The 24,220-nt window shown below is 55.6% G+C and overlaps 1 protein-coding gene across 1 annotated transcript in view; it reads left to right on the top strand.

Moving 5' to 3' along the window:
* CFAP74 (cilia and flagella associated protein 74) overlaps positions 1-24,220 on the top strand; it is a 53,695-nt gene that overhangs the window by 2,956 nt on the left and 26,519 nt on the right. Inside the window, exons 2-15 of the mRNA XM_021684355.1 lie at positions 1,310-1,394; positions 1,503-1,649; positions 3,620-3,718; positions 5,419-5,523; positions 8,770-8,943; positions 9,543-9,653; positions 10,044-10,146; positions 10,965-11,122; positions 12,273-12,474; positions 13,760-13,918; positions 14,931-15,104; positions 15,620-15,738; positions 18,032-18,098; positions 18,490-18,579. Coding sequence (XP_021540030.1) covers positions 1,310-1,394; positions 1,503-1,649; positions 3,620-3,718; positions 5,419-5,523; positions 8,770-8,943; positions 9,543-9,653; positions 10,044-10,146; positions 10,965-11,122; positions 12,273-12,474; positions 13,760-13,918; positions 14,931-15,104; positions 15,620-15,738; positions 18,032-18,098; positions 18,490-18,579 — 1,793 coding nt within the window. The remainder of the gene's footprint in view (positions 1-1,309; positions 1,395-1,502; positions 1,650-3,619; positions 3,719-5,418; positions 5,524-8,769; positions 8,944-9,542; positions 9,654-10,043; positions 10,147-10,964; positions 11,123-12,272; positions 12,475-13,759; positions 13,919-14,930; positions 15,105-15,619; positions 15,739-18,031; positions 18,099-18,489; positions 18,580-24,220) is intronic.

Here is a 24,220-nt window from a genome sequence, read left to right as displayed (position 1 = left end):
TGAGGTGAGGTGAGATGGTATAAGGCATGGTGAGGTGAGATGAGGTGCAGTGGGTTGAGGTGAGGTGAGATTAGGTGAGGTATGGTAAGGTGAGGTGAGGTGAGGTGTGGTGATATGAGGTGAGGTGTGGTGATATGAGGTAAGGTATGGTGAGGTGAGGTGAGATGAGGTGAGGTGAGGTGAGGTGAGGTGAGGTATGGTGAGGTGAGGTGTGGTGTGGTGAGGTGAGGTGAGGTGAGATGAGGTGAGGCGAATTGAGGTGAGACTAGGTGAGGTGAGGTGGGGTGAGGCAAAGTGAGGTGAGTTAAGGTGAGGTATGGTGAGGTGAGGTGTGGGATATGAGGTAAGGTGAGGTGAGATTAGGTGAGGTATATGGTGAGGTGAGGTAAGATGTGAGGTGAGTGAGATGAGGTGAGGTGAGTTGAGGTGAGATTAGGTGAGGTATGGTGACGTGAGGTGAGATGAGGTGTGGTGATGTCAGGTATGGTATTGTAAGGTTAGTTGGGTGAGATGAGGTATGGTGAGGTGAGGAGTTGTGAGGTGAGGTATGGTGGAGTGTCATGAGGTAAATCAGTGCCCACCTTTCCATCTTCTAAAATTGTATAGGATTTTCTTGTCCACTTTCTTTCCCGTATTCCTTGTGATTTGCGTTGATGCCTTTTTAAATTCCTTTCCCATCATTTTCACTGAGATTTAATGAAGGAGTGGCAATATATGCTATTGGATATTTCCATTGGCCATGTTTTGCTGGAAGTCTACAGAGATTCTCTAAGACAATATTTCTCAAAGTTTTCTGTCAGAGAACCCCTTTACGTTCTTAAAGATTCTTGAAGACCCAAAGACCTTTTATGTTGATTGTATCTTTTAAAATTTACTGTATTAAATATTAAAGCTGAGAATTTTTTATATTTATTCATTTAAATTAGCAAAACTAAACCTATTATATGTAACAAAGAATCTGGTTTATCAGAAGACAGTTGGATTCTCATATCTCCATCTATGTTAGTCTGTTGTGATATTATGTATCATGTGGCCTTTTGGAAAACACTGTACACTTATGAAATGAGAATTAAAAAAGACAAATGATGTTTTAGTATTATTAGGAAAATAGTTTTTGATTTTGCAGACATTCTGAAAGGATTTTAGGCACTCCCACCAGGGATTCCTGGGCCACACTTTGAGAACCATTGCTCTAAGACACCCTCAGCATCTTTGCCTATCAGTGTGAGCTTGTCTAGATTTATACCAGTGCTTCAGACTTGAATGTCTGTATCTGCTTTTTGTTTTTTTCTCTTGCCTCAATTTCTAGAAAGAGACGAACTGGAGGATCCAGAGTTTGAGGCTGAATTTCTTCCTCAAGAAGCTGGGAACAGTGCTGACTCGGGATGCCTCTGGTAATCAATCTGGGTGGGCAGCTCGCTTCCTCCCACCCCAGCCTGGGCATCCTCTGCAGAAAGGTGGAGCTGGGCTGCGAGGGCAGTTGGTGTCCTTTCTACATTAAGCCCAGAGAAACAGCACAACGCTGACGCTGATATAAGTAAGAAGAAAACAGCCATCCCAGATGGACTCCAGGCATGCCACCTGCGAAAGACCTTGAGCCACCTAGAGAAGTTGCGCGAAGAGAAAGAGCTTTTCATTCAGAAAACCAGGTGAGGGGCGCCCGGGTGGCTCAGTCAGTTAAGTGTCTGACGGGCTGAGGTCATGATCCGCCACCTGCTCCCTGGCCACCTGCTTGGTGCTCGGTGCTCAGTGGGAATCTGCTTCTCCCTCTCCCTCTGACCCTCCTCCCCACCCCTCCCCCTTATTCTCTCCCTCTCTCAAATAAATTTTAAAGGAAAAGAAAACCAAGTTAGTGGTGAGCGGACTGGGTGGTGGGCGGAAGGGGGGCGTGGGGGGGACAATGGTGAACGCCACACGTGGCGGCAGGCGTGGTAAGTGGTGGGCGTGGCGAGTGGTGATGGGCGGGGCCATAGGGAGCTGTGGTAAGCGGTGGGTGGGGCGGAGTAGTGGGTGGGGCAAGCCACAGTGGGCGGGGTGAGCGTGGTCAGTGGTGAAGGCGGTGCGTGGGATGAGCAGCAGTGGGAGTGAGCTGTGGTGGGCGGGGCAAGGCGGCACAGGGCTGGTGGTGGGTGGAGCGACCGATGGTGGGCGGAGAGAGCGGGGGGGCGGAAATGAGAGGTGGTGGGCGTGGCGAGCGGTGGGCGTGGCAAGCGATGATAGGCTGCGGGGAGGGAGCTACAGTGGGCGTGGCGAGCAGGGAACAAGGCAGGATGGTGATGAGCGGCGGTGGGGCGTGGGTGAGCGGCGGTGGGCGGGGTACCCTTTTTCCAGGAGGCATTGATCGGGCCAGCCCTCTCACCCTGCTGACCCCACAGGCCCCACAGGAGGGACCTTGGCCATCCTTGATGGACAGACTTCCTCCTGCCTTCTGGGCTGTCACGTAAAGCATGCAGAAGGTACCCACTTTGTTCCTGCTGGGCCTGGGCCTGGCTGGTGACCTGTCTGGGTGGGACTTGCCCTTAGATGGTCCAGTCCTGCCCTTACAGGCCCCTCCAGCTCCATCAGCACTAACACTGATTCAGCGTGCTCCCCAAATGTCTGTGAAAAAAAGCTGAAACATACAGAAAAGTTGGAAACTTTTGGAAATGGTTATAGCTATCACCCGTACACCACTGTTAACCCTTTCCTGTCATTTCTTTCTCTGTGTATGTGTGCATTTATGTGATTTCTTTTTGCTAAGTTGTTTGAAAGCAAATTGCAGAAATCACAATACTTTACTCCTAAATACTAAACATACAAAAACATCTTTGTGCAGAACCTTGGCTTGGTTACTTCCCCTAAGGAAACGGACATCTCCTTGCCACCGCATACCCGTCCATATGGCAGTTCCCTGCGTGTCCTCCAGGCATCATTTAGAACTAGTTTGGTTCTGCTGTTTTAATCACAGGAGCTAGAGTTTTGAATCGGAATTCAGTCCAGGCCCACACATTGGTTGGTTGTTCTGTTGGTTCCGTGAGTTCTAGAACACTGAGGAGGGGCTACAGCTGTGTGCCCTGTGCACAGCCCTCCCAGGCCTCTCCCTGGTGCCCAGTGTGGGAAACAGACACAACCCAATTGGAAACAAAGAAACCTCCAGGTACAGGAGGAAGCAGACTAGCTGCCCTTCAGTGTGGGAAATGGACACAACCCAAATTGGAAACAAAGAAACCTGTCATCACAAGACAAGAAAGCTGATGACCAATGAGGTCATGCCTGAGCTCATTCATTTGTGCTGGTTCATGTTAATTCTCATTTGGGCTGAGGTCACACAGGTGACTTTCAGAAAACAGATGTCCAAGACCCTGATCATGCAACTTGATTAAGTGAAAGAAATCCTTAGAAAGAAGACGTGACCTCAGCCCCTGGCCTGGGTGAGGGGGACAGATGACCATGGCCCCTAGCCTTGGCAAGAGGAGCTGGAGGGAAATGCCAACATGGTCTGTGAGGGCCTAGTCCTCGCACTGCCCTGAGCCCCACTGTCCTTTTCTGAAGATGCGTAACAGTCAGAGGCACCTGGGCAGAGCATGCAGAGAGACTGGACTCCAGAGAAGCATTTACCTAGATTCTGGCTTGCTTTCAGAGGAGAGCTGCGTGCTTGCCGCCAGAGGATGGATCTCATCACCAAACAGCAGGCGAGCGTGTCGGCTGAGGTGGCTGCGGAAAAAGAGGCCAACAGCACGTAGGTCATGCGCACTGGGCGCCGAGGGGGGCAGGAGGTTGGGGATCACCAGTGCAGTGCCACAGAGAGGCATCTAGTCTCCCCCAAACCATGATCTCTACTAACACCTGCAGCCGTTAGGTACACGAGGAAGACTAGCTGCCCTTCAGTGTGGGAAACAGACACAACCCAAATTGGAAACAAAGAAACCTGTCATCACAAGACAAGAAAGCTGATGGCCATGAGGTCAGGAGGGGTGATCACTTTGAGGCAGGTGTCCAGGGAAGCCTCCTGAGAAGTTACCTCCAGGCTAGGACCTGAGTGACAAAAACAACTTGCCTGCAATGACCAGGAAAGAACATTCTGGGGGGTGAGGGATATGCAAAGCCCCAGGAGCGCCCAAACAGAGGGGCCACTCTGTGGGGACATTGTAGGGATACCAGTGGGCTAAGGGGAAGAAACATCAGGACTGGCTTTGCCTTGAATGGCCAGCTAGGTGGTACCACTACCAAAACTAGGGGGCAGGGCAGGGCAGGCAAGGGTGTCCAATATCTGCATGGCTACCGCACGGACACACCAGCTGGGAGCTCTGCGTGCACCTGGGGCTGGCGTCCACAGATGCGCCCTGAGGTCCCCCTGTGAGCCAGCTGGCGTCCATGTGCTTCAGCCCTGTAATTTTACAGCAGCCCTTGGAGGGACTTAGGGACACTAAGTGACCTGCCCAAGGTCACCCTGCTGAGAAGGGACGCAGTGGGACTTTGGCGCTCTGAGCTGGAGTCTGAGAGCAGTTGTCCCACTTGCTGCCAGGAGAGGGAAGGGCGCCAGCCACAGAGGCGAACACTGGGCCCCACTGGCCCCAGGAGGACAGAGGGGCTCCTGGCCGCTGGAGGCGGGAGTCCTAGGGGCCACAGGACAGACAGGACGAGGAGCCAGCTAGCATATGGAGCAATAGCTTCGTGAGGGCTGCAGCCCAGGCCCCCGCCAGGAGAAACCAGCTCTTTTGTAGGGTTTTGAAATCCACCTGATTCTATGGGACATAGCAGGCCAGGTGTCTGGAAATGATGGCCCGACTGACCAGCTGCTCGAGACCCACTCCGCAGCTGTACATGCCTGGGGTCCTGATCCATGGTATCCACACAGCCAGGTCCTGTAGTCAGTGTCAGCCTAGGCTGTTCCCACAAGGCAGCCCCACCGGCCACCCTGTTCAGCCCAGCATCCCCGTCATTATCTCAGAACACACCTGGGTGCTAGGATGACTGGGTAGTGCACCGGCCAGCCCCAAGTCCAGGACGCAAGAGGGGAAGGACATGAGAGGATGCAGAGTGGGCTCAGAACCTAGAGTCTTCCACTGGCTTCTCGGCCACCTGGCTGCTTACGGTCTTGGGGCGGGTGTGCTGGATCCTTCCTGGATCTGAATGGGCCTGCAGCTCCGACGGGCTGGAACCAGGGGAGCCGGCTCCCTGACCCTGGAGGAAAGTGAGCAGTGGCGTGACCAGGGCGGGTTGTCTAGCAAGTTCTGTGCCCGGCCAAGCAGCCAGCAGCGGGCATAGGACCTCACACCCATTGCCGTCCCTGCTGGCTGGTTTAGACAGATTTCTCTCAGGAAGATGAAAAGGCCAGGTGAAGGCCGCCTGGGAAGGCCTCTGTTGGGTGGCGGCTGCAGGGGGCTCTCCTGGGGCCAGGCTGACGCCACCCCCCACCTCCCTCTCCCGACTCAGCAGTGCAGCCGTGGGCCGCCTCCAGGCGGTGTCCAGACGCCTCTGCATGGAGCTGGACAACGAGAGAGACCTGCAGTCAGAAATCAAGGCGCTGCTGCAGAAGAGCGAGTGAGTCAGGCGGGAGCGGGACGGGCCCTTCGGCCGGGCAGCAGGACACTGCCCTTCAAGTGTTGTGTGCTTGACCTTCCAGCTGCCCAAAAATTGGAAGGGAGCTCGTTAAATGAAATCATTGACAGGATAAGACTTCACGTAAATGTTTCCCACTTTCTCCACGTTTGTTTACATTTTTAAGAACTATGAAACCTGCTTCTTTTCCTTTTTCCCCTTTCCAGCTTTGTGCTTCCATACAACTGCCAACGCCATTCTTTAAAAAAGTGTTTCAGTGGTGCCTGGGTGGCTCAGTCCAGTTCTAAACGTCCAACTCTTGGTTTTGGCTCAGGTCATGATCTTAGGGTCGAGATGGAGCCCCGTCTCAGGCTCTGCACTCAGTGGGAAGTTGGCTTGAGATTCCCTCTCCCTCTCCCTCCAACCCTTCCTGCTTGCACACTCTCTCTCTCAAAAAAAAAAATTTTTTTTTAAAGATTTTATTTATTTATTTGACAGAGCGAGAGAGCACAAGCAGGGGGAACAGTAGAGGGAGAGGGAGAAGCAGGCTCCCTGCCAAGCAGGGATCCTGATGCGGGGCTCGATCCTAGGACCCTGAGATCATGACCTAAGCTGAAGGCAGATGCTTAACCATCTGAGCCACCCAGGCACCCCTCAAAAAAAAAATTTTTTTAAGTGTTTCACAACATTTGTAAAATCATACCCCAGAAAAAGAGACTGTTGCATTGTCTTCAGTATTTTGGAGACCAGGTTGTAAACATCAGCATTACCTCTAGCTTGTAGAAGCAAGAAAGGGATTTAGGAGGAGCTCAGCTCCCTCGTGTCCCTCGTGTCCTGCTCCCCACCCCCACCCGCGCACAGTGGCCCCCTCCCCCAGGTGCTGGCCAGGTGGCCTCTGGGAAACATGCAGGAGGGCCCAGAGAGGACCGGGACAGGGTGTTGGCCGCACGCCACCACTCTGCTGGAAGAACCACAGCTGCCTACCCCCCACAGCAAGTCTGGGGGCCGGGAATCAGTCTGTAACCCATCCCTCCTGTAAGGCAGGCACAGTCCAGTCTGATCCCCTGGCTCCTGTGGGATAAAGCACAACACCCTCCCCATAATCTAGTGAGAAGAGGGGAGGAAAGAAAGGTGGCCAGGATGGTAGATCCATCTGTGAGCAAGCCAGAAGGATGATGGGCATTTACATGGCCCTTGCTTGACAGTTGGCCCCAAGGCGGGGCTCACCAACCAGCACCCAGCTGGGCAGTTGTCTTTACCAGAGCCACAAAAACACTGGTGGTCCTGCCTTGTCAGATTCCCAGGTGCATCCGTGTTCTTGTGTGTAGCGGAGGTCCGGGTACATCTGTGTTCTTGTGTGTAGCAAGGGTCCAGGTGCATCCGTGTCCTTGTGTGTAGCAGGGTCCGGGGCATCCATGTTCTTGTCTGTAGCGGGGTCCAGTTGCATCTGTGTTCTTGTGTGTAGCAGGGTCCGGGGCATCTGTGTTCTTGTGTGTAGCAGGAATCCGGGGCATCCGTGTTCTTGTGTGTAGTGGGGGTCCGGTGCATCTGTGTTCTTGTGTGTAGCGGGTCCGGTGCATCCGTGTTCTTGTGTGTAGGAGGGGTCCAGGTGCATCTCTGTTCTTGTGTGTACAGGGATCCAGGTGCATCGTGTTCTTGTGTGTAGCGGGTCCGGTGCATCCGTGTTCTTGCCTGTAGTGGGGTCCAGGTGCATCTGTGTTCTTGTGTGTAGCAGGGGTCCAGGCGCATCCATGTTCTTGTGTGTAGCGGGGTCCAGGTGCATCCGTGTTCTTGTGTGTAGCAGGGTCCGGTGCATCTGCAGTTGAACATGACGAGCATTACCTCAGCCTTCCTAGATGGTCGGGAACCCAGGAGCAGTGTAGCTGAGGGGTTCTGACTCAAGGTCTTCCATGAGGATGTCAGCCAAGGTGGCATCATCTGAAGGTTCACTGGGCTGGATGGAGGATCAGCTTCCAAGCTCACTCAGTTCTCCCCAACATGAGCCTCCCCCTAGGGCTGCTCACAACAGGGCACTGAGCCCCCAGGGTGAGCAATGTGGAGGGAGAGGGGAAGAAGCAAAGCAAAAGCCCCAGCGTCCTCTCGGAAGTGATGTACCATCACTTCTGCCACATTTGGATCCACCGTGAGACCAGGAGGGTGCAGGCTGCTCAGGGTGTACACACAAGAGGCAGGGTCACGGGCTGTCATCTTGGGAACTGGCCACCTCATACTGAGTCTCAAGTTGGCGTTCCCCGGCAAAACCAGCTGCTGTCCCCGTGAGGCGCCTGGCAAGCGGCGAACTGAGCCTTCACCCCACCACGGCACTTTGGTCTCTAAAATGATGCCATTGTGCGGAAGTCACGGTGATGCCTGGTGAGCTGAGCGACCGTGCCTCCTCAGAGAATCACGGCAGTAACGAGGACACAGGTGAAGAAGGAAGCCCTGTGTCCAGAGGAAGTGACCGTTCCTGAGAGCACAAATCGCCGTGCCCGGCCTGGTGCAAGACCATCTGGGGCCTGAAGGGCGTGTACCAGATGGGGCCTGGCCTGCTCTCTGCTGCGGGTGGACTGGGCGCTCAGCGGGAGTTGAGGCCTCCTTAGCTCCAGAGGGGCGAGTCTGTGTGCCTCCCCATCCTCCAGCAGCCTGTCTGGCCCTCTGACCTTCTTTCCACGGTCACCTCTCTCTGACTGACCACACTGGTTATTCAGAGAAAGTGAGACCTTAGTAAAACCCCTATCTTTTTTCAGGCCTAGGGACCCTATAATCAATCAGCCGAACATCCCTGCCGCCCATCCATACCCAGAACCCTGACCCGCTGCCCGTTACGGCACCAGCCCTCCTCCCCTCCATGCCCCGCGCTGCCCCTGGCCCTGTCTCTGTCCCAGAGACACAGGGAGCCCCCTTCAAAGGCAGCATCTCCCACCTGTGTCCCTGGCCTATTGCAGAGTGCCACGCCTGTCCTCAGGCCCGGAGGGGGCAGGTGCAGGTAAGTGCCCACGGACACTCAGGAAGTGGAGATCCAGGTTCAAGTAGGGCAGGGGCCGCTGGTGCTGAGGTGAATGGGGAGCCTCCCTCTCCAGCAGCTGCAGGCCCAGAGGGCTCCCAGGAGGACGAGATGACCTTCCATGGTGTTTGTCAAAACTGGATGTCCAGGCACACCCAGACTCCTGGCGTGGACACTACGCCTGGGTACGGCCCCAGGTCTCCAACACCTTCACTGACAGAAACAGAAGTGCCTCTTGTTTGAAGGAGCACCGTGTGGCACATTGCAATCCAGGAGGGACAGCTCGAGGACGGCCCAAAGTCTGCCCAGGAGGAGGAGGTGGCTGGCAGGAAGCGCCTCCAGGAGCAGGCGGCCAAGCAGCTCCGCAAGGAGGAGGAGGCCTTGGAGAAGGCTGAGCGGAACCGGCTGCTGAGGGTCAGGTAGGTGGTGAGGACCTGCTGCAGGGGGGAGGGGGGCTCTCCAGAGCTTCTCCAGAGCCAGCTCGGCTGTGGTCCTGCCTGAGCCCCGCCCCTGCTCCATGCTCCCCACCCCAACCTTACGTCACTTTTCCTTCCCGTTCCTGCTCTGGCTGCTCCCAGGGGCTCAGTCCCCACACTTCCCCGGATGCGGCCCCCGTCCAGGGGCCTCCTGTTGAGCCAGGCTCCTGAGCACCACCCCGCTGTGAAGGGAGCACCCCACCCCCGCCCCCCTGGCGCAGTCCCCATCTCCTTACCTCTCAGTCCTTACCCGAGGTCCTCGCTACTCTTCCCCTCCCCACCCCAGCCGATCCATTGCCAGGTTTCTCTGCTCCTTCCGTGGGAGCCAAGTCCCTGGTCACTCATGGGGTCCTCACCTGCCCCTCCCCACCAGCTTGGTCCTCGTCCTGCCCATGGTGCCCGCTCCGCCCCATGTCCCCCTCCTGGCCCTCGCCCTCAGCACAAGGACACAGGTGCCGCCAGCCTGGCTCTTAGGGACACCTGTTCCCCAGGTGGGCGTGGCCCCCAGTGCCAATGCTCATGAGCTTCTGTTCCCACTGCAGGAAGTCCATATACCTCCAGAGGGAGCACGGGCTCAGGCACCAGAAGCTGGTGGAAGACGCCCAGAGGAATCACAAGATTGCAGTGAGGTTCCTGAAGGCCTCCCTGAGAAGGTAGCGTTCTGAGACTCTCTTCCCATTGATTCCCCAGAGAAGAAATGTAAGAATGGATCCTTTGTTTTTGTTTTAAAATTCCCCAATTTTATTATTAAATCATCACCTTACTGTCAAAAAATAATAAAACTATTTTTAGTTTTGAGCTGATTGCCTGCTTATTTTCAGAAGAGGACCTACCATAAGATGGCAGGAACCTCCAGTTCAGGGAAACGTGTTTCAATGTTTCCTCGTATCAGAGGTTCAAACAGCACTTTGCGTGTACCTCTCATGTCACCACATTCCATTATTTCCTTGGTGGACATGAGCAACCCCCAGGCTCCTTCTGGTTCTGTACTTGCGCATCGATATGACCTTGGCACTTCTGGTGAAAAATGCACCGTCCTCCAGAATTCGAGAGCAGGAGAGGAAGGAGGAGAGGAAGTCCCGGGCGCACATGAAGAGGCGCATGGACGCCGTGCTGGCTCTGAAGAACAGCATCACTGCCAACAGGGTAGGTGCCCCGGCTCTCAGCCGTCATGGGCCCTGGCCCGCGGGACGCACTGCAATCCAGGAGCGACAGCGTGAGAGCCTCCCGACACCCTCAGGGCCCCGTGCAATCCTCCATGAGCCTGTCCAGGCAGGCGTGTGTCCTTCAACGCAGGGGTCCACACCTGCACACCTCTTGGCCCGCCCTGTCCTGTCCTCCTGAATCCCTGCTCCTCTGGATGGGAGTCTCGTGTCCTCCGACTCACCACTCAGTCACTCCCCCCAGGATCTGTTGCCCCCAGGTCTGTGCTGGCCCTAGCCAGGTGCCTAGCCGGGCAGGAAGAAAGTGCACAGACCTGTCCTCATGGGGCCTGGTGCATGGGAGGCGCAATGACAAGCCTCCAGGAGGACCAGGGCTTGGTGAGGCCGTGTGCGGGGGCCCAGGATCTTGCTGGAGGAAGTGACACCCCCCTGGGGCCTGGGGTGTGGCAGTTAGGCCTGGAAAGTGGAGAGGGAAGAAGGGGTCAGCATCGGCAAAGGCTCGGAGGCAAGAGAGAGCAGGCCTCTTGGAGCGAAGCCCAGTGTGGCCAAGAAACAGCCGGGGGGCGGAGGCCAGGGACCAGTCCTGCGGAACAGTGGAAGACAGCGCACTCAGGTTGCGGGAAGCCCCTGAGGATCTTGAGGAGGTTGGTCAGTAGGTGGGCGGGCCAGGTGAGGGAGTAGGGCTCTGCAACATCTATTCAGGCATCTCAGAGCTAACTTAACCTCACCTGTGCAATAGAAAGTTCCGGTGTGTGTGCACATGTGTCTGTCAGTGCTATAATCCTGCTCTCTGTTCCCAAGGAAACACTCCGGAAATTTCAAGCATGGGGCCAGGCCAAGGCAGAGCTGGCCGAGCAGAAGGCCCAAGCCGAGAAGGAGATGATTCTGGCCCAAGGTGGGGACGCCTTCAAGCACCTTTTCCATCAACGCCGGTGCCAGGAGCTGGACGCCCAGAAACGGTGAGTGCGAGGTGGCACTCCAGGCCATGTGCCCCTGGGCCATGGGAGGCGTGCCCATCACAGTTAGCCAAGCTGCTTCCCTCCCTGGGCTTCCCCTCAGATGGGGGCTCCAGCCCTCCCTCCACACGCTGCTCTCCAGACCCCAGCAGGTGGGGCCTCCCCTGGGCCTCAGAACACAGACCCTTCCAGCCCTATCACCCCTAGCGCGGCCCCACTTGGGCTCCTGGCCTGGTTTCCCGGTTTCTCAAGAGCTGCACCGAGGCCGCAACATGGCTCACTCTCTCTGTCTCTGGGCAATCCGGGACCCTCCTCTGGGGGGCTGTGGGCAGCTCACCCTTGGGGGCTCCACTTTCTGATTTCCTCCAAACGGGCGCTCCGTGCTGCCTCCTCAGTGTGGCCTGCATCCCCGTCCTTCACCCTGAGACCCCCCTCCGCCCAGCAGGGCCCCTATGCCTCGCCCCCCAGGCTGTACCCCGCCCTGCCTCCCGCCCCCAAGCCCCCTGCAGGAGTGGGCTTCCCAAGATCCCAAGGTCAGTGTTCTGCCCCTGCCCGCCTCCTTCACTCCCAGCTCCCCCACCCCCAACCACGGTCACTGTTAGGGTCTACCCAGGGGTGGCCTCCCGGTCGTCTCACTGGGGACGGCATCTCCCGTCTGGGAGTCACTGTGCCCTGAGGGTCACCACAGGAGCTCTGCCATCTCCCCACCCTGCTAGGGGCTCCCAGCGGCAGCTCCCCCGAGCCCCCTAGTCTGGCAGTCCTGGCACACAGGGAGAGCCAGGGAGAAGCAGCTGGGATGAGTGAGGGTGGCGTTGGCTCGTGCCTCAGCGGGAGTGCCCCAGCTGCCGGCCTGGAAGCCAGGAGGAAGGGGCAGCTCCTGTGGGGTCAAGGTTTATTGTGGGGCCTGGGCCTGGGCCAGGCAGGGCCAAGTCCTGGGCCTCCGGCCTGGTGGCCATCCTGGCCTCATCTGCTCCCTCAGCAGCCAGGGGGCTTGTGCAAGGGCCAGCTCCTTGCAACCCTGCGCCCGGGGGTGCTGGACCTGCGCTGCTGCGGAAGGGGCTCGTGAGGGCCGCTGAGCTGAGCCCGGGCCGCCTGGGCCCCCGGAGGCAGCTCGAATCTTGCCTCCTCTGGGCCCACATGGCGTTTCCCACAGCACCTTCGAGGAGGAGCAGAAGCTCAGAAAGCAGGAGATTGTAAGTCGGATTTTGAAAGAGGAGGCTGAGGAAGAGAACAGGAAGAAGAAACAGTCTTCCCCTGCCAAAGCCACGGACCGGCTGACTCTGAGGGATAAGACGTGGAGCTATGTCAAAGACGTCTGTGAAGGGAGGGACACAGTGCTTTCCTGTCACCTGCTGGTGAGCCGGGTGCCCTTGCCCGTCAAATGTGCGCACCTCCAGGGAAGCAGGCGGATGACCCGAGGGCCTGGGACCTTGAGTCATTGTATAAACACCTCCAGCTAAGATCCAACAGAAGAAACTGCGTGTCCTGCACCAGGATGTCTCCTTTTCCTCTCCTCGGCATGTTCTTCCTGGGCTGCCCTTTTGCTGGGAGGCCCCAACGCGGGGCGGGCATGTCCTCTCCGCAGCGGGTGGGGCGGCAGGCCACCAGAGAGCTGTCCTTCCCCGGGTGACAGCACAGGTCTCTGGGGCCTCACCCACCATGGGAGCCACCCCCTGGGGATAGCACTGCAGGTGGGGAAGCCCGTGGCCACGGTGTCGCCCGCAACAAGGCTGGCTCGGGCCGCCTGACCTGTCCCTACGTAACCGAGATGGGCCAGTGACCAAAGGCCAGTCCCGGGCCAAGGGCCGTTTGTGCCCCCAGACACCAGCATCTTCCCTCTTGTGCATGCCCTCATCCATTCACGTCTTCATCCCTACCAAGGGCCAACTCCGTGCCAGCCACCCAGTGAGGTGACCTGTTTACCTGTCTCGGGGGGTGTGGGGTAGGGACATCAGGACCCCCTCCTGAGCCCAGCGCAGCACTTCTGCCCTTGTGCACCCCAAAACCTGAAGGCCCAGGTCACTGGCTCCAACAAATCCGCGGCCCTAAAAAGCCTCTCAGGCCTCTGCCCTCGGCCTCTGGCCTCTGTGGGGCCTTCACTCTGTCCTGAGGTGGTTTTCAGCCTTTTCCTGCTTCAGCCCCGCCCCCACACTGAGCTGGCTCATACCTCTGGGCCTTCACACCTGCCTTCCTCCCCGGCCCCCTGGGCTGAGTCTCCAGCCAGCTGCCCCAGGAGCCTTCCCTGCCCTTCCACACGTGGTGCCCTGGAGGGAGGCTGCAGCCCGGCCTCACTGAAGCCTAATTCCAGGACCAGGCATCCTCGGGTGGTAACCATGAAGGGCAAAAATTAGACGCAAAAATTAGAAATAATGCAAAACTAAGGGTCGGTGAAAAGGGTTCCAGTAGGTCCATAAATCAGTGTCTTGCGGATTCTTTTGTGGATGTTGGAGAAAAATTTAATGCTGTATAAAGATACTTATATTTTAAATGGGTAGTTACGAAAGAGACTGTGTTCTGGTTCTCAGGTAAAGAGAAAAAGATGTGCCCAAGGGGCTCACGATGAGGGTTATTTTCTTCTTGCTGATCTGTAGAGTCCCTGTTTTCTGTAATTAGCTACTGAATTCCTTTCCTCAATGGCAGGACAGCGACGGGGCCGCACACCCCAAAGCCCCTCAGTTACTGGAAGCCATTTCCAGTGAGTCTGTCCAGGGGGACCCCGGGAACACCAGCTGGGAAGATGACACGCTGGCCGAGCCCGAGATCCCCGGGCTCTGGAAGGAAGACTATAAGCCGTACCAGGTGAGTGATTCCTGCTTCCAGGTCCGCGAGGTCGAAACGCCCGCCCTGCTGGCCTAGAGCCAAGGCCGCAGAAAGAGCCCCATGCCCGGTTACTCAACGTCACTCAGGGAGACACCGTTATTTGTGCCGCTTGAGGAAACGTTTCCTGTTGCACGTTTCAAAACCTTCCTCTTGGCCTGACTTAAAAATCTAGGAAGCTGGGACGTCTTGGTGGCTCAGTCAGTTAAGCATCCGACTCTTTTTATTTTGCTTTGTTGCTACTGAGACTTTAGCTCTTTATTTTATTTTTTTTAAGATTTATTTATTTATTTGAGAGAGAGAAAGAGAGAGCACAGGGGGGAGGGGCAGAGGGAGAAGCGGACTCCCCGCTGAGCACGGAGCCCAACCTGAGGCTTGATCTCTTTTTTTTTTTAATTTTATTTATTTATTTGACAGAGAGAGAGAGCACAAGTAGGCAGAGTGACAGGCAGATGGAGAGGAGAAGCAGGCTCTCCGCTGAGCAGGGAGCCAGATGTGGGGCTCCCTGCTTAGTGGGGAGTCTGCTTCTCCTTCTCCCTGCCACTCCCCCTGCTTGTGCTCTCTCTCTCTCTCTCTCTCTCCAATAAATAAGATCTTAAAAAAAATAAAAAGATTCTCTCTCCCTCTGCCCCTCTTCTGCCAAAAAAATAAAAATAAATAAATAAATAAAAACAGATAAAGTGAACTATTCAAAAATCTAGAAAACCCGCCCTGCCATTACTTCCCAGAAATCTGCTGGGACCCTGGACGTGTCTACTCTTCTCATCTTTCCTTTCTCTCTGAAGTAAGGACCGTCCGCCTCGCTGCTGCCGGGGCTCTCTCTAAGTGAGCTACCACATGGTGCGGGCTGTCCCCTGCCCTGGCCGCTCTGGGCCCTGGCTCTGGGCCGCTAACTCCTGTGGCCCCCAAGCTGCCCTTGGCCACGGGGAGCAGAGCGCCTCGCTGGGCCTGGGCTTGCCCTTGAGTGTCGGCTGCTGTGTCTCTGGAACCTCAGGTGCCCAAAGAGGAGGTGGACTGGAAGCCCGTGGGTGGGACAAAGATGGACAAGGACATCCTGGCCTGCACCATGGAGCAGGTGCGCTGCAGAGTGACCCACAAGCAGGTGGTGTCCGGGTGCGAGTTCAAAGGTCACCCCTTCAATAGCAAGCCCAAGCTCATCCACTTCAAGGTGAGCCCCGAGAGCCCACCCAGGCACACAGGAGGGACACGGCCCTACCGGCCTCCCCTGGTGCTGAGGGTGTTGTGGGGGGTCAGACACCAGGCCCAGGAGGGCCCTCGTCCCAGGGGACAGCCTCCCTGGGAAGGGACAGTGAGGAGGTCAGTGCTCACGCGTCGTCACAGTCACCAGACTCTGCAGGAGAGGAGAGGACCGTACGTGCGGTCCTGAGTCCGTCAGACAGAGTTGGGCGCTAGCCCTGGGCCCCACGCTGGCCGAGGTCCCCAGGAAGCCGTTTCCTGCTCCCGCTCTCTCTGCTCTTCGTGCGTCCCCAGAGGGGCCCTTCCTAAGTTGAGAAACCTTGGGAATTGCTCCTGGTCTCCTAACACTCCTCGTGCTCGTCTCCGAGACCTTGGTCATGTCCTCAGCACACTGGGCATCGGGGGCACATGAGGAGAGCCTGCCGGCGCATGCTCGCAGGCGGCTTCCCTCCGACAGGCTCGGAATAACTTCTCTGATTTTTCCAGGATTTTGATATTGGCAAAGTGTACAAGAAAAAGATCACGCTGATAAACGCCACCTACACCATTAACTATTGCAAGCTGGTGGGCGTGGAGGATCATCTCCGGGACTTCATCCACATCGAGTGAGAGGCCGGGGAGCATGGGGGCCAGGGGGTAGGGGCTGCGGGGCATGAACTGTGGGACACGGGCCGGGGAGTGCGGGAATCGGGGGGCACGGGGGCCGGGGGGCACAGGCCCCCGGGTGTCAGACCGCCATCCACAGCCCTCACACCCGCGCAGCACGTGGTCCCAGTGCAAAGCGTTCCGCTGGGAGACGGCTCTGTCTGCCTGCTTGGGTGATGTTGTCTGAGGCCAGCCCCAGTCTCCATGATCATTTCTGTCCCTGTCCATGTTCTGGTGCTGCCCTCTCTGGGGAAGATGTCCCCAGCAGTTGTTGGGCCTTTTCTGTGTGAAGGTTAAAGACAGGGACTTGTCCGTCCAGCTGTCTGCGTGTCCTCTCTGTCACTGTGCTTCTGTGTCCTCCTCCTACGACCCCACTGGTACACGAGTTGGATCTTCTTTCTTGTCTCTCTGGTGCCCTTTAATGCCTGCTTCTTCCCTGCTTTATTTTTTTCCCTCATTTTTCTCGTGCTGACCTGCTTGTGTCTGCTTCATTGTCTCTCTGCTTCTCCTCCTTAGCATTTTGCCTTTGGTTTTAAGAAAGCTTCTTCCTGGTTTCTAGCAGTTTTTAGTTGATGTGTTTGGAGGCCCATGATGACCCCAGACGGCTCTAGGACTCCTGGCTGGAGCGCAGGTCCCACTGCCCATCCCCACAACCTGTCCCTGCGACCCGTGCTCGCCGACCTGGGCCCTGGTCAGCTTCTCCCACGCAGGACACGCTGTTCTCATCCAGGGGCTGCTGTAGGTTAGACATGGGACCTGCGTTCCCATGCCTGCAGTGTTCTGGACCCTTTGGCTATCTGCAGAGGCTTGCGTGGGCAGAGCACAGCTGGAAATCACTGCTTAGCACCACTACTCTGTCCTGCGGTCATGCCGGAGGTGCAGGATTCCTGTGGTCTACTTGTTCTTCATGCTGGTCTGCGGGTCTCTGGGGGGCCTCGGGGCCCAGACTCAGGGTGGTCTCTTCCCTTGGCACCCAAAGCACTCCCCACTGGGGCTGGAGCTGGGATCCCCGCGCTGAGGCTATCCCCCCTCTGTCTTCTGCTGCCGAGTTGCCTTTCAGCCCGAAGGTACAGCCCTTGGTGGGCTGTCTGGCTTCCCTCTGGCCGCCTTGACACTGCCCCGTCTCCGGGGTCCTGCGGCTCCTCCACAGTGCGTCAGCTGTGGGCTGATCTTCTTAGACGTGTTAGGGCTCCCTGAGGACCCAGACGTCTGAACAGCTGTGGCCGTCTCTCCAGCTGAGTGCCCAGGTGTGTTCTCGAGTCTGACACTCAGTCCATCCTCCTCTCTGTGTCTGACTGACTGTTGAAATTGTCACCGAGTCTCTTGTTTCAGGGCCATACTTCTCATTTCCAGAAGCCCCGCATCCTGCCTCAGGCCAGCAGCAACTTCGCGATGGCGACCGGCCCCTTTCTCATGTCTGTGATTCTCTATTTCTGTCCTTGATCATTTTAACATTACATCTCTTAAAGTCGCCATCAATCGTTCTCTTATCCGAGGCCCTTGGAGTTTGGCCTTCTGTCTACACGTGTTGTTGGCACCCACGCCTCCTTTCCAACAAGGGAATCCTGTCTTCTCACCAGTGGGACTCTGCCCCCCGGGGTCTCTGTGATGTGGCATCAAGAACCTTCCCTCACAACCAGAGAAGTTTTTAATTTGCTTCTGCCTGGTGCCGTGAGGTCATTGCCAGCCAAGGGGAAAACAATTCTATTAAATTTTAGCTTGTATCTTTCTAATCCAAGCACCTTAGGTAAAATCCAGCCTTGTGAAAATACATCCCACATTAGAAATTCTCTGGGAGCTTATTTTCTTCACTCAGGATCCAGACCAAGACAAGCCAGATGCCCTCAAATCTCCCTGTGGAGCTGGGCATCTCTCCCCGGATCTTTCCCTGAAAGTGGGGTTCAGAGGGTCCCAGCTGTGTGCAGGGTCAGGGCCCCCTACCGGGCTCACAACCCCTCACACTGGTGTTGAAACCCTGCCCTTGGTCCAGGCGGGTACATGCGTGTCCTCCAGGACCCTGGACACTGCTACCCCATGGCTTCCGGCCCCTCACTCACTCTGCACACATTCAGATGTCACCTGAATGTTTCCTGGGACCTGGGACCTGGGGCACGGCCCCCAGGATGGGCAGGACGGGGTCCAGAAGGCCCGCTCAGTGCCTGCCGGGCCGTGGCTGCCATACAGTTGATTCCAGCCCCACTGCGCCTTCCCTGTCGATCTGATCACGTATCCCATGGACGGTTGTGCCTACAGCTTGGATCCCCCTGGGCCCATGTCAGCCGGGATGTCCTGCAAAGTACTTGTCACCTTCAAGCCCATGGTGAGTGTCTGTTCCTAAACCAGATGATGTAAAGGGACTTCCCTCCATCGTGAGTGGGTGGTGGGTGGAACCGGTCTCCTTCTCGGGCCCTGCAGACACTGATGTGCTGATGGAGGAATGACACACGGGCCTCAGTAGGGGTCACAGGCCCCTGTTCTGTTTCTAAACATATTCGGCATGTTCCTGACGCTGGGAAGAACTACAAGGCTGCCCTGATGGTTTGCTAGCCAGCAGGTGTGATCTGGTGGTGTTCTTGGGTCGAAATGGGGCATGTTAGAATGTTCTCACGGGCCCTGGCCAGTGCGAGGCTCCTCCCAGCCGCTGCCATGCCCAGGTCCAGCCCGTGGTAACGTTACAAATGTTATGGCGGTTGGGATGTTTTATTTTTTAGATAAACAAAGATCTGGAAGGAAACGTCTCATTTATGACTCAGACGGGTGGATTTTCTGTTCCGCTGAAGTGCTCCACGAAGAAATGTGCAGTAAGTCCAGAGACGCCCGAGCCGGCGCCTCTAGGGAGGTCCTGGTGGCGCCTACGCAGCGCGTCCTGGGTCCGGCCTCGGTCCCACGCAGCTCAGGTGAGGCTGGGGCCAAGCCCTGGGCAGGTGAGAGCTCGCAGACTGTTCTGGGAAGGTGAGCACTCACATTGACGCTGGGAAGCCAGGGCCAAGTCCTGCACCACGCAGAGCCCAGACTGCGGGAGACCTTCGGGCTCATCTCAGGAGACGCTGGTTCCCTTGGCAGCTCTGTGATGTCCCCTCGATTTCCCTTTTAAACTATAGTCACCATGCTGGGTGTCACATCCCCAGGCCTGACAGCTGAAATTTGCACCTTTGGACCACCTTCCCCCCATTTTGCCCACCCCCGCCTCCCGCAACCATCACTCTGCTGTCCATGTCTGTGAGCTTGGGTTTTTTAGATTCCACACGTAAGTGAGGTCACACAGTATTTGTCTTTCTCTGGCAGGCTTATCTCACTTAACACAGTGCCCTCAAGGCCCTTCCATGCTGTTCTAAATGGCAAGATTTCCTTCTTTTTTATTCCACTGTATGGATGCCCCACCTTCTTTATCTGGTCATCCGTTGACAGACACTTAGGCTGAACCCACTGGTTGGTTATTGGAAATAATATTGCTGTGAACATGGGGGTGCAGATGTCTTTTTGAGTTAGTGGTTTCATTTCCTTGGGCATATTGCCGGAAGTGAAATTGCTGATCGCAGGGTAGGTCTATTTTTAACCTTTTGAGGAAACTCCGCACTGTTCTCCAGCCTGGCTGCACCAGCTTGGTTCTCCTTTCTCCACGTCCTCACCAACACCTGTTGTTTCTAGGGTTTCTGATTCTAGCTTTTCTGACAGCTGTGAGGTGACGCCTCGTTGTGGGTTGACTTGTGTTTCCCTGATGATGAGCAACATGGAGTGATTTCCAGGTGCCTGCTGGCCGTCCGCAAGTCTCCTTTAGAAGAGTGTGTGTTTAGGGGCGTGGAGAAGAGCTGTGTAGTACCCCTGGGGATTGCCCACCTGATCACCCCGTCAATAAGAACTGCCTTAATTTTATTCTCTATTTAAAAAAAGAAAAATGTCCTTTCAGGTCCCCTTCCCAATTTTAATCAAACTGTTTTTTCACTATTGAGTTATATGAGTTCTTTATATATTTTGGATGGCAAATATTTTCTCCCATTCTGTAGGCTGCCTTTTCATCTTGTCTGCCTTTGCTATGCGGAACTGATTCTTTTTAAAACCTTTTAATTTATTTTTTAATATTTATTAGTGAAGTATAGTTGACATACAATGTTCTATTAGTTTCAGGTGTACAACATTGATTCGGCAGTTCCATACCTTACTCAGTGCTCATTGTGATACGTGTAGTCACCGCTGATCCTTTTTTTAATTAAGAAAAATTTCGAACATAAGGAAAAGCAGGAAAAAAAGCACTGAACATCTGTGTGCTGTCTGGATCCCATCCCTGTCGACGTTTGCCACATTTGCTTGGTCTGTCCATCTGTCTGTCTCTTCTGCTGATCCACTTCCAGTAAACCAGCAACATCATAACACTCAACACCCCCCCCCCCCCTTAGAAAACTTCCACCGGCTTCAGTTCGGTAGTGTATAGACGATCTGCTCCTTACAGCTCGGCCCCCACCCCTTTCCGGTGTTAATGTCACAGAATTACTTCTCTGTGACTGTGTGTCCAAAACCACAAACTCATAATGTTTGAAATGCATTAGTCTCTTAATTTATGTAGAAAACAAAACGTGGATTACAAACCAAAGTGACAATAACATTAGCTCTTATACTAATACCTGCTTAAAAAAAAAAGCATTAGTCTCTTAAATCGTGTAGAGAATAAAACCCACACTTAAAACACCTTGACAAGAACACTAGATTTTATGTTGTCCGTGTGCTCACCTTTACTGAGGCTGTATTTCTCCTGGTGGCTTCCAGTGACAAGTCCCTGGGTCTCTGGCCTCCGGGCTCCGGGCACATTTCCTGCAAGGCCCTCGGCTTTTGTTCATCTGGGAATGGCCTGGTTTCTCTCACTTTGGAAAGACAGTTTTGCTGGAGAAGGGCTTTTCGTTGACAGTTTTTCCCTTTTGGCCTTTTGTACATGTCAGCCCACTGCCCTCTGGCCTCCGGAGTCTCTGAAATCTCCTGACAATCTTGCTGTGGCCTCGTGTGCACTGGGTCACCTCTCTCCCCCTCTGTCTCAAAGGTCTGATTATAGTGTGTCCCTGAGTGGGTCTCTTTGGGTTCATCTTACTCCGAGTTCAGAGAGCTGCTTTGACGTTTATATTCACGTCTTTCATCCAGCTTGGGAGTCTCGGGCCATATTCCTCGTCTCCCACTGCCGGGCCCCCGTGATGCAGATGCTGGTCCACTGGTGGTGGCCCGCCCACGGTCCCCTAGGCTCTGCTTGCTTTCCTTCAGACTTGACACCCCGTTGTCATATCTCTGAGTCCCCTGAGTCTTTCTCCCGCCTGCCACTGGGGCTGACACCAAGACCAGTCTCCTGGTAATGTGGCAACAGCCCACACCGTGTCTGGAACCCCAGCATGGCACCAACTGCCACCTCCCTAGCGAGCGTGGCCATCACCTCACGGTTTTAGCAATGCCTCCTGCCTGAAGCAGCCCCTTCCTTAGGCCGGACGAGTCTCCTGGGGCAACCGAGTTTCCCGGGTGTCAGCCCCTGGGCCTCCCGTCCCACCGGGAAGGCCGATAGTGCTGTTTTCTGCACTAAGTTGTTGCCTTCTCTGTGTTTTCACTTGTTTACTGGTCTTTAGTGTAAGGAGGAGTTGGGACAATTATCACTTGCGATGGTGGCAATTAGCTTCTCTTTCTTCCTGTTTCCTCATGGATTCATGGGTTTTGCGTATTCCATGTTTTGATCGTTTAGTCTCCATTCTTGGCACTCACACTACCCCGCCGTGGCCGTGGCCGCCCTGGGCCCCTGCGTGGGTTCACACACAGCCTGTGCGCTGTGGACCCGGGCCATGGCAGCTGCGCTGGGGGCTGCCGAGCCTCGCCGAGGCCGTGGAGAGCCCACGTTTGCCGGCGCCTCCTGCCTCCAGGACAACCACCGCTCCCGGGCTGGCAAGCCGCCCCCATGCTGTGTGGATACCACCTTCTCCTCAGAGTGGCCCACGGCATGGGGCACACTATCTGCTGGGGAACGGGCCCCCAGAAAGAGCGACACGTGGTGGAGTCGAGCTTCAGACCCCGGACTCGGCCCTGGGGAAAGGCCGGACAGCAGGAAGCCTGTCATCTGCTGGCCCAGCCCGTCGCCAAGTACATAGATGGCCAGCATCCCCCAGGCAGGTATGCCCAGCACAGGGTCCTCGTGTCCTCTGGGCTCTTCGGCACTTTGCTCAGGGAATCATCAGGGGGAGCTGCTGTGACGAACATACCCAACACTGTGGCCTCGCTGAGCAGGGGCTTGTTTCTGCCCCAGAGGTGAGGGTCTGGCCGGCGTGCTGCCCTGCCACCCTCCCAGATGGCTTCCAAGACTTGTCCCTTCCCAGTCGGAGGGGGGAAGGCGAGGTCGCCCGCGTGAGCCGGAGGTGACGGTCACGTGATGACCCCTGGCTGCAGGGTAGACGGGGCAGTAGAGTCTTTACCGGGCAGCTCCATGTCCCGCTGAAGCTCAGGGGCCCTGTCATGAACAGGAAGAAGGGAGAACGGCTAGAGGGGCACACGGGGGGCCCCGCAGGGCAGCCCTCCAGCCACCCGGTTTCACGCGTGACCTTCTATCACCCCCACACTCAGAACACACAGCCCCTGCCCAGGGCAGCAACCCAGGCCCACCCAGGCCCTGCCTCCAGCTCAGCATGCTTGGGGAGGGCCCCCTGCATCCTGTCCAGATGTGGCCTCTGGAAGTCTGGTGACCTATAACCAGGAGACAGGTCACCTGCCCCCCTACTCCATACACACACGCATACCCACACAGTCCACACCCCACCATTGGCGGCCACACATGAATACACACACATTCGTACTCACACACCCCCGAAAACACACACACACACTGCACACCCACATACACACACAGGCTGTTCTGTCTGGTCTCCCTCAGCAGCTTCTATCCTGCAGGGGCACAGAGGAGAGAGGGGCCCCTGGGCTTCCAAACTTCCAGAAAAGCCTCACGGGGAGGCAGCCTGCACACGACATTCTTAGCCGGCGCCCAGATGGCCAGTTGCCAACGGACCATGAGGGCGAGGGGAGGCGTGCCCTGGAGGATGCACTCCCCCCCCCCCCCGGAAGGAAGCGCGTACAGCACACTGGTATCTTTTGGGACGGCGGCCGCCTTGCCAGACCCTCTGAGCGTGAGCGTGTCCTCTGGATCTTCGTGACTCCCCAGCGAGGGGGATGCTAGCTCGGCTTTTTCTTAAATGACTTTTTTAGAATAGTTTTAGCATTACGGAAAAAATGCAATCCTAGCTAACCCCACAGCCAGGTTCCCCTATTAACATCTTATGTTAGTTAATATGACAGTTTCTTTTTTTTTTTTCTTAACATATATTGCATTATGTGTTTCAGAGGTACAGGTCTGTGATTCATCAGTCTTACACAATTCACAGCGCTTACCAGAGCACATACCCTCCCCAGTGTCTATCACCCAGTCACCCCATCCCTCCCACCCCACCCCCCACTCCAGCAACCCTCAGTTTGTTTCCTGCAATTAAGAATTCCTCATATCAGTGAGATCATATGATAATTGTCTTTCTCTGTTTGACTTATTTCACTCAACATAATACCCTCCAGTTCCATCCATGTCGTTGCAAATGGCAAGATCTCATTCCTTTTGATGGCTGCATAATATTCCATTGTATATATATACCACATCTTCTTTATCCATTCATCTGTCAATGGACATCTGGGCTCTTTCCATAGTTTGGCTTTTGTGGACATTGCTGCTATGAACATTAGGGTGCATGTGGCCCTTTTTTTCACTACATCTGTGTCTTTGGGGTAAATACCCAGGAGAGCAATTGCTGGATCGTGTGGTAGCTCTATTTTCAACTTTTTGAGGAACCTCCATACTGTTTTCCACGGTGCGACGTGACCTTCATCACCTGACTCGGTGTGGCCGCCAGGTTTCCTCACTGTGAGGTTTCTCCTCTGCCGCCCTCCTGCCATACTGAGGTCTGGGGGAGGACATGAGGGGCGGGAGGCGCACTCCGGCTCACTGAGGATTGAGTAGCCAGATACGTGAATTATTTGGAATGCTTCTGTAAGGGAGATTTATCTCTTCCACATTCATTAATTTATAAAATCATTTCTTTATTTCACTCTGTGAATTAGAGTCAAATACAGCCTTCTGTTGCTGCTCACATTTTTCCTGGGAGCAATTCAGCCGGCTCCCGTTCCCTCTGCCATACGGTTATGACTGTGCTCAGAACTTCTGTCGCGAAGCTTCCTCTCTTTCTAATACCAGAAAACGCGCCAGGCTCATCTGCGCACCTCCTGCCCCCGCCTAGAGTGAGTCCTTTCTCCAGACAGCCCGGTTCCTTGGGCTGGAGAGTGCCGTCAGTAACCAGTAACCGGGGGGCGCCTGGGCGTGCAGTTGGTTCAGCTTCCCACTCTTGATTTCGGCTCAGGTTGTGATCTCAGGGTCATGAGATTGAGCCC

The sequence above is a fragment of the Neomonachus schauinslandi genome, chromosome 4 (genome assembly GCF_002201575.2).
Source record: "Neomonachus schauinslandi chromosome 4, ASM220157v2, whole genome shotgun sequence".
NCBI classification, from domain to species: domain Eukaryota; kingdom Metazoa; phylum Chordata; class Mammalia; order Carnivora; family Phocidae; genus Neomonachus; species Neomonachus schauinslandi.
Note: the sequence above shows the minus strand (reverse complement) of the source record. Positions and strands in the feature narration are given on the sequence as shown.